At 37.2% G+C, this 9,853-nt stretch overlaps 1 protein-coding gene across 2 annotated transcripts in view; it reads right to left on the bottom strand.

Moving 5' to 3' along the window:
• Positions 1-250: 250 nt before the first annotated feature.
• STK33 (serine/threonine kinase 33) overlaps positions 251-9,853 on the bottom strand; it is a gene marked incomplete at both ends in the record, with an annotated part of 69,688 nt that continues 60,085 nt past the window's right edge. For both annotated transcript variants that reach the window (XM_080817070.1, XM_080817071.1), the window contains one exon: positions 251-463. In XM_080817070.1, coding sequence (XP_080673196.1) covers positions 251-463 — 213 coding nt within the window. The remainder of the gene's footprint in view (positions 464-9,853) is intronic.

Below are 9,853 nucleotides of genomic sequence, written 5' to 3'. Positions count from 1 at the left end.
AAACAACTCTTGAAAACCTCTTGGGTTGATTTCAGCTGCAGCCCCATCAAGCCCGGGGCCGGTGGGCCTTTCACATCAGGCTGCCGGGGTCACCTAACTTCGTGTTTCAGCTGGCGCAGACCCATGGCAGGGCTCAGTGGGGCTAAAAGGCTCAAAGCTCAACATAGTCCTGTCCTCTCCCCTCTCATCTCCTTGTCTTGGCGCCAGAAAGAGCAGCTCTGTGTTTGTACTACCCATCGGTGAAGAACACTTAGAGTTTCTTTTTGGTCCTGGGCAGGGCATTGGATTTAGCAATGTACTTGGTTGCCCTTGCTTGGCTTGAAGTCATGGGGGATTTCTCTGGTTCTCCCTTGAATCCTGCCGGAAGGTGTCTGCTAGACGTGGAACTTGTATACTTCGTGTCCAAGTTGTCCACCTTTTCCTTCTTATAGGTCACAGGAAATTTCTTTTCATACGCAGTGGACTGCAAATAAAAGAAAAGGCCCGGGTTACTTTTCAGACAGGAAGCAACAGACACCAGTTCAAAGAAGCAAGGGACGACAAAGTTGCCCAGCATCTGCAAGTTGGAGGGCTCTCCAGAGGGGACACGTAAACTAATCACACTGCAAAGCTGTTACTAAATGTCAGAGTAAGTTCCTTTAGCACCTTCAAGAAAAGAGGCTTGCTTAGTGTTTGGTGTAGCGCAGACTAGAGGCACAATTTCAGATCCTCTGCCATGCAAAATAAAAATAAACGTCTGGCAATGTTTGCACAAGGAAGTCAGCCAGGACAGAACCATACTCACTGCATCTTGACTAGCTTTCTAGGCCAGCTCTGCCATGCCAATTCCCGGACTCCGTGGACTGGCTTCTAACCCCAGTCACTCCCCTTGGGCAGGTCCATGGAGCTCTCGGAGTCTCCATACCTCACCGGTCAATGGGGAAATTGCATTTGCACCTTTACTACGTGGGTTTACTCGGAAACGCATGAAGATAGTGGCCTTCAAAGTGCTTCTTTAAAGGAAAAACCAGGTAGAAGGGATCTCAATAGGCAATTGTGTTTTCTCAGGTCACCTCACCCCCTGGCAGAGGAAATGGTCTTTGATTCTGCTGTTCTGAGGGAAGGAGAGTCCATTTTGACCTTAGACCCATTTTAGAAGTGATCACTTCTCCTGAAATTAAGGCGAGCACAGAGTTCTGAGAGAGCAGAGAGTATCTTAGGAGAGGGGGACACAGCAGGGTGGGGGATGAGACCCGGGAGAGTAGGTACAGTAGGCCTCACATAACGCAGAACGGTCTGGAAAGGGTACATACGTCTAACACTCTGATGAACGCAAAGTTACTCTACATAGGAGTTAATAATCAGGTTAGCAATTTTCAAAGGATGTGAAAAGATTACAGGTAACACACTACAAATAAACCTAGTTTCTTTGATCACTCAGGCTCTTATGATACCAGTGGCCATGTTTTATATACAGTAGTAGGCACTTAATATAGATTTGCCTGATGAACAAGTGACCTCCCAGGGCTCCAGCAGAACTTCAGGTCATTTATGGTTTTGGTAGCTATATTTAGAGGAGAAAATTCACCTGATGTTGTGCTGTACGCAGACAGCCTTTAAATATGTGCCTCTCAGACCATCACTCGTATATGGCTTCATTACAGCATATGCTAATTCTTGAGCTCGTATTATTTGTACTTGAAAAATTAATTTGTCTACATTTGGAAATGTAAAAAAAGTCCTTTTCTCCATAGATTTTTTTCCAACAAAATTTCTAGGTTGCTTCTTTGTGTATCCTTTCATGAAATAGAAAATACTGAAAATGCATTAGCATTTGGCAATCCAGCCTACCCTCTCGCTGAGAACGCCCATGTGCAGCAATGGGGTGAGAGTCAACTCCCCCGATGTTCCCGCGTCCAGTGGAGAGAAGCTGCTTTGTTGTGTGCAGCACTGATCCCTGAGACAGGAAACCTATCTTGGAAATTTCAATTCATGAAAGTTTAATTCACTTGACATACAAATCCTATTAAAAGGTGAATCTCAGTGTAACCTTCTCCCTTTTGACATTTCCACCTTTGGAACTATCATCCAAGTAGTCGAGGAAATGTTTTTCAACATGTCTACTACAACTACTGCTCTCTAGAGTGTAGGAACAGAGACCCTGGCATTTTCTTTTTAATGTGTGCATATTCATATCTGGCTTAACACTTCCATTCTTCTCCATAGTTCCATTTGTTAATGGACTTGGGTTGCTAACTAGACTAGAAGTTGCATCACCAGGAAGAAATACTCAGAAACAGTCTCTGTGGGTGGGGGTAGTGATGTAGATTAGTTTTTCCAAAATGACTAGAGGCTCTGGTATTTTCTTCTTGGATAAGATATCTTAAGATAATCCTCAGAATTTTCTGGCAAAGGGGAAGGGAAGAGGAAGCTAGACCAAAATGTTTGCTTGCTTTGGTGCAGAAATATTTCTCAATTTCATGCTAGAGCAAGATGAGAAAATGATATTTCTCAGCTACATTTCTTTATTTATTCATATCTAATTTTAGTGATGTATTTTTTTAAATAGGTGGCACACCCCCATGATTTAATATTCACAGTGTTAAAAATCTCCTCCCTGCCCCCCAGTTAACTCAGCTCTGACCCACATCAAAGATAACCAATATTATCAATTTACAGTGTACATTTCCAGAGAGAGGTCATGCATCTTCAAGCAAATATTAAGTGGAACCAAACTGAATTGGTAGTCATTTCTACAGGTCAAAAACAGCCCAATAATGGCAATTTCATATGGTTCAGTCTAATCCATATATTGACATGATTTTTCCCCCTTTTTTTACACAAAAGGTTGCCCACTGTAAGCCCTCTTTTACTGTCTTGATTTTTTTCAACTAAATGATTATCTTGAGGATCCTTTCATGTCCATATATAAAAAGGGTGTTCATTCTTCTTTTTGGCTATGCAGTCTTCTCTTGTTTGAAGGGACTACAATTTATTTAGCTGGTCCCTTCACAGTGGGCATTCAGGTTGTTTCCAATCTTTTCCTAGTACAAATAGTGCTGCTGTGAATAATCTTGTACTTGTGTCATTTTGTGGGTGTGTAAGTATATCTACAAGATGGATATTTTAGAAGTGAGACTCCTGGGTCAAAATGTATACAGATTTGTAATTTTGAAAGCTACTGCCATGTTGCCTTCTACTGCAACTGGACCAACTTATACTCTTACCAGCAACATATGAGTATCTATTTCCTTATTTCTGTCTCAATTTGGTATTTAATACATATTAAAAGTAATATAGTCAGCTATAGTTTAATTGAACTCCGAGTTGTCCTGAAACTGGCTGCACTGGAACAAATGTCCATATTTGTCCCTTTACTTTCTGGTAACATCAATGCAAATCTACTCACCTTTATGCAAATGTTTATTGCAAATGCTTAGAAGCTTCTGTGTATACATGTGTACCCTGTGTTTCGTGTGTGTGTGTGTATGTGTGCACATGTACACTTTACCATTTCTCTTTGCTAATTTGTAATTGCATTAAGTTTAGGATGCCACTGTTTAGGAATCAGAATTGTAAGAGTTTTCCTGAAGACTCTGAGTCTCCTCTATTAAATAAGCACCCTACTGAAACTGTGCTCTGATGCTAATAAAACACGGATGCAGGCTGGCCCTCATGGTGTCGGGCAGATTGAGCTGTAGCTTTTGTCACCAAAAGCCAAGCCTCTCATCTCCTTGAATGCAAATGGCCAAGGCAAATTCCAGCTTCAAGGCTTTTCTCTAAGAATGTAAACAAATCTTAATGTTTCAGGGATTTCCTTTGGAGGTTACAGGTTATCTAAATTTTAGGTTTCTCTTTCTCCACTCTCCTACTTGAGGGGAATCCTCGGGGATCTACGCTGTCACTGATGCAATTTTACAGTTTTCTAAGTAACATGACAGAGAAATGAAAAGTGAAATTGCCAAGGCTATAAGAATTACTAAGATCTTCCAGGTCATAAAAGGCAAATAGAAGGTGAGGATCTCCCGTAAGATTGCACAAAGGGGGAGGAAGATGAGAGGGGAATTTCAATATTCAGTTCTGGGGGAAAAGAGTCCAAATGATCATTATGTGATTGTTGGCCATCATTATCAGTCTAAGAAAGGATCTACAAATCACTGTAGATTGTTCTCTTTAGATGCTAGTGTAACATACTGTTACACAGTGATCAAGAAAACCTGACTATCATCAGAAAGCACCTTAGAAACAAAGAAAAAATCCATCTATCCTTATATAAAATCATAAAGAATTCATACCTGAAGCACTGCAATCAGCTTGAACAGAGATAAAGGAACCAGAGAAGGTTTACAGACAGGTTACTAATATGATTAATGGATGGAGGTTTCTTTACAAGAGAGCTCTTCAGTCTAGAAATACAAAGAATAGAGGACATACGTAATCACGCTCAGTAGAATGCAGAGGGGACAGAGCTCAGCTCTGTGGAGCTAGACGGTGTCTCTGACTGCTGCAATCAGGATGGTTACACCAGGGGCTGGCGCAAGCAGCATCTCAATTGTTCTTCATCCTTGACAGACTCTTACCACTTGGGACGGCTGAAGAATAGTCAGTCCTCCTAGAGGCGGGATGATGGAAAAGATGACCTTACAAGTTCCCTCCAGTTCCATCTCTTAGTAATTCAGCACCCTTGGCCTGATTTCTCCAGCTCATATTATTAATCTTGGAAAGGGGCTCCATGTGTGCAAAGGGAGATATGTAACAAGAAAATTGGGCTAAATATACGTATTTCATTATTCACTGGCATAACTTTAACCTGATGAACTCATCTGGTGATAATGGATGCAAAATCTGTAAGCTCTAGGCATATCCCTGCAAGTTAATACCAGTACATGATTACTAGAAACTGTTACCATTTCTCTGAATTTTGAGTAAAATACATGCTATTTAAGTAAAGTGGTTTATCACCATAGCAACCATTTCTGGAGTCACACATTCAAATTATAGGCCTGCACAAGGTCCAAGTGACAGAACATTCTGATACAAGTTTTCAGCTCCAGTTCTGCTTGCAATGGTCACCCACTTTCTCTCACATTCCTGTGGTTTTCAGAAGGAAGAAGGAAGGGAAAGAAAAAACCAAAGGGAGGAAGAGTAATTAACTTCCAAATATATAGATTTCTTTTATAAGGCTACCTACATAAATAGCTGGGCCTTGTAGGGAGTTAATGAAAATAAAATCTAACTTGCAAATTAGAGAGATATAAATTTCTCTTTTCTTTTTTAGTTAAACTACAATTTACATACAGTAGATTGTACAAATCTCAAGTGTACAGTTTGATGTGTTTTGATAAACAGACCTGTATAACCAACACCCCAATCAAGAAATAGAACAACTCCCCACAAATTTCCTGGGGGACACATCCCACTCAACTTCCTCCCATCCTGAGGCTACCAGTGTTTTGATATTTGTTAACATAATTACTTCTCTAAAACTTTGTGTAAACAAAACATACAGTGTGTACTCTTATGTCTGACTTTCTTTGCTTAACATGTTATTAAATTGAAATTTGTATTAAGATTCTAAAAAAAGAAATTTTTATTGAGATAATTATAGAGTCTCATGGTATTACCACATATGTTTTGAGATTCACCAATCAGTGAATCACCAATTGTAGTTTATTCCTTTTTATTATCAAGTAGTATTCCATTGTATGGATATACCACAATTTGTTTATCCATTCTTCTATTAATGGATATTTGGGCTCTTTCCAGTTTGGGGCTCTTTATATATAAAGCTGCTATAAATATATTCTACAAGTCCTTTTTTGAACTCAAATTTCTGGATAAATGGTAAGTAAATGTTTAACTTTATAAGTAACTGCCTGACTGTATTCCAAAGAATCTGTACCATTTTGCAATCCACAAGTAATACAGGAAAATTCCACTTGCTCTAATATTTGCTAAAATATGAACTTGTCTTTTTAAATTTTGGTTATTCTAGAAAGGATATAATGATATATCATTGTAGCTTTTCCTGTTATCATTTGCATTTTCCTGATAACTATTGATGTTGCACATTTTTTCATATGTTGACTATTAATATATTTTCCACTCTGAAATGTCTGTTCAAATCTTATACATATTTTAAAAGTGGAGTTGCCTTATTATTATTGAGTTGTAAGAACTGTCTCAATATTTTCTAAACAAGTCCTTTGTTAGATAGATCTATTGAAATTTTTTTCTCCCCTGTCTGTGGCTTGCCTATTTTGCTTCTTAATATGCTTTAGATAAGAAAATGCATGTACTTTGAAGAACTTTTTAACATGTTGCCTAGTGTTCTAAGAAAGCTTCGACTAATCACTGGCTGGAAGATATTCTCCTAAGTTTTCTCCTATGAGCATTACAGTTTAGCTTTTAGATTTAGGTCTACTACCATTTCAAACTAATTTTTGTGTACAGTATAAGCTGGGGGGGGGTCAAAGTTCCTTTTTCTTCATATAGATATCTTATTAGTTCAGCACTATTTATTGGGGAAAAAACCCTATCTTTCTCCCTATTGAATGGCTTTGAAATCTCTGTCAAAAATCAACTGACTACCTAAGTGGGGGCCAATTCTAGATTGTATTTTGTTTCCTCGATACAATACCACATTGTATTAATTACTGTAGCTATATTGTAAGTGCTGAAATCACATCATGTAAGTTCTCCAACTTTGTTCTTTTGAGTGATTTTTGGGTATTCTAGGTCTTATGTATTTCCAAACAAATTTTAGAAGCATCTTGTCAATTTCTAACAGAAAAGCAAAGTTCTTGATTTCAATTGGGATTGCTTTAAAGTTATAAGTCAGTTTGGGGAGAATTGACCTCTTAACAGTATCAAAGCTTCCAGTCCATAAATATGGTATTTCTTTCCAAATATTTCAGTCTTCTTCAATTTCAATGTGTTGTCATATTTGATATAAATATTTTACATATATTTTGTAAGAGTTAAGACCAAGTATTTTACATTTTGTGATTTTTTTTAAAGATTTTATTTATTTATTTAACACAGAGAGATCACACAAGTAGGCAGAGAGGCAGGCAGAGAGAGAGAGGGGGAAGCAAGCTCCTTGCTGAGCAGAGAGCCCGTGGCAGGGCTCGATTTCAGGACCCTGAGATCATGGCCTGAGCCAAAGGCAGAGGCCTAACCTGCTGAGCCACCCAGGTGCCCCACATTTTGTGATGTCTTAAATGGTATTTTAATGTTCTGTTTTCTAATTATTCATTGCCAGTGTATAAAAATATTTTTTATTTTTGTATATAGATCTTACACACTGAAAACTGTTTAATTCACATTTTGTAGACTCCAGGGGATTTTTTTGGTGCACAATCATGTCATCTGCAAATAGAGATAGCTTTATTCTTCTTTTCCAACTATATAATTTTATTTTATGTCTCTTGTTGCGTAGGCTAAGATCTCTAGTACAATATTAAAGAGAAGTACAAAGGGCATCTTTGCCTTTCACCTACCTTCAGTTGGAAAGTGTTCAATATGTCACCATTAGGAATGAAAATAGTTTTGGGGTGTCTGTGTGGTTCAGCTGATTGAGCACCTGAATCTTGATGTTGGCTCAGGTCATGATATCATGGGTCGTGAGATTGAGCCCCATATCAGTCTCCCCACTCAGCAGGGAGTCTGCTTGAAAATTCTCTCTCTGTCCCCACCCCCACTTTCTCCTTCCCTCTCTCTCCCTCAAATAAATAAATCTTTAAAAAAAAGAATGATATTAGCTTTAGAGATTTTTTTAAATTAAAAAAAAATCCCTTAATATGTAAAAGAAGTTACCATCTGTTCCTAGTTTACTACTCGTGTTTGAGTGTTGAATTTCATCAAATTTTTTTTTCCATATGGTTTTTCTCCTTTACTTATTAATGGGGTGAGTTATATTGGTTGATTTTTGTATGTTAATCCAAATAGACATCCCTGGAATATGTGTATACCTGTATACTTGATCAAGAATGTGCTATCTCTTTTTGTATATTTCTGGATTCAGTTTGCTAATACTGAGTTTGGGATTTTTATATCTATTTATGAGAGATATTGGCTAACAATTTTCTTTTCTTATAATATCCCTGTCATTTTTGGTGTTAAAGTTATACTTCCTTTATAAACGAGTTGGGAAATAGTCTCAAGAGTTTGTGTAACAAGCTTTCTCGTCTGCAAATACTTAAAGGAATTAACCAGTGAAGAAATTTGAGACTGAAATTTTCTTTACTGGAAGTTTTTAATTAGAGATTCAATTTTTGAAGTAAATATAAAATTATCCAGATTTTGTATTTTTGTATATCTGCTTTGATGGTTTTTTTTAAAGAAATCTGACCATTTCATGTAAATATTCTAATTTATTGGGACTAAATCATTCACAATGTCCTCTTGTGGGAAGGGTGCTTTAATTTGCTATTCTCTTCCTAGCTTTTTGAGATGAAAGCTTAGATTCATTATTATTGCTATTATTTCAAGAAGTCAACATTATTTTACATTTATTCACATATTTACCCTTGCTGTTGCCCTTCATACCTTCCTGTAGTCAGGATTTCCATCTGGGATCTTTTTTTTTTTTTAATCTGGAGAATTTTCTTTTAGTATTTCTTATAATTAAGACATGCTGGTAACATATTCTCTCATCTTTTACATACTTGAAAATATTTTTTATTCTATCTTTTTTTTGAAGAAAATTATCCCTAGATATAGAATTCCAAGTTGGCAGTTTTTTTAGTTTTGTTTCATTTTCCACTTAGCACTTTAACAATGTGACTCCATTGCCTTCTGGCTTCCATTATTTCTGTTATATATCAAATGTTGCCTCTTCAATGGCAATGTGTTCTCACCACCACTCTCCCAACCTTGGACACTTACAATCTCCTCTCTCTAGTTTAAAGAATTAGAGGACTGAATTCAGAGCAACCACAGACACAAGAAAGTAATGAGGGAATCCCTTAAAGGAGATAGCCAGAGAAGGGGCACCCTAAATTCTGCCCAGTGAAAGAGAAATGAACTGACCTAAGATTTGAACTGCTGACTAAGAGACAATTTGCAATTTGTACCCAACCAACTACTCTGACAAAACAGAAACATCAATGCTTTTTGGAGCAATACAGTCAAATCCAGAGTCAGAACAACATTAACATTTCCAGTGTCTAAGATACAATCCCAAACTACTCAACAGAAATATTAATTAATAGAGACAGATCCTGAGGTGACCCAGATGTTGGAATTAGCAAACAAGGATTTTAAAGCAGTTATCATAACTATGACCAGTAATATAAAGGAAAATATTCTTTTAGGAATACAGGAAATCTCTGAAGAGAACTAGAAGTAATAAAACAGGATCAAACGGAAATTTTAGAATACCTAAAATTAAATATTCACCAGGTAGATTTAACAGAGAAATGGAGACTGAATCAAGTTGAAGAGAAATGATACCAGATGGAAAACTGGATTTCAGAAAAGAAAAAAGAACATCAGAAATGGTAAATACCTGGGTATATATAACCGACAAAATGTCCTCTTAATTTCTTGGAAATATATATGGCTATTTAAAGCAAAAATTAAAACATTGTTTTGTGGGGTTTGTAATTAAGTAGCTATAATACATAATACATGTGACAATTATGGCCTAAATGCAGGATAACAGATGAATAGACCCAAATTAATATATGTGGAATTAAAGCAATATTTGTTATAACCCAACCCAATGGGTTGGTTCTCCATAGGGAAAAGATGCATAGCATAGCCTAACAGCTATAGTCCCTGAGGGGAGCTGAGCAAAAGCCAGGCTTGGGAGAGGAGGAAAATGATTTGAAAGGATTCACTAATACTTCCCTTCATCTGTGGAAGCCTG

Source organism: Martes martes, assembly GCF_963455335.1.
Source record: "Martes martes genome assembly, chromosome: 10".
NCBI classification, from domain to species: domain Eukaryota; kingdom Metazoa; phylum Chordata; class Mammalia; order Carnivora; family Mustelidae; genus Martes; species Martes martes.
Note: the sequence above shows the minus strand (reverse complement) of the source record. Positions and strands in the feature narration are given on the sequence as shown.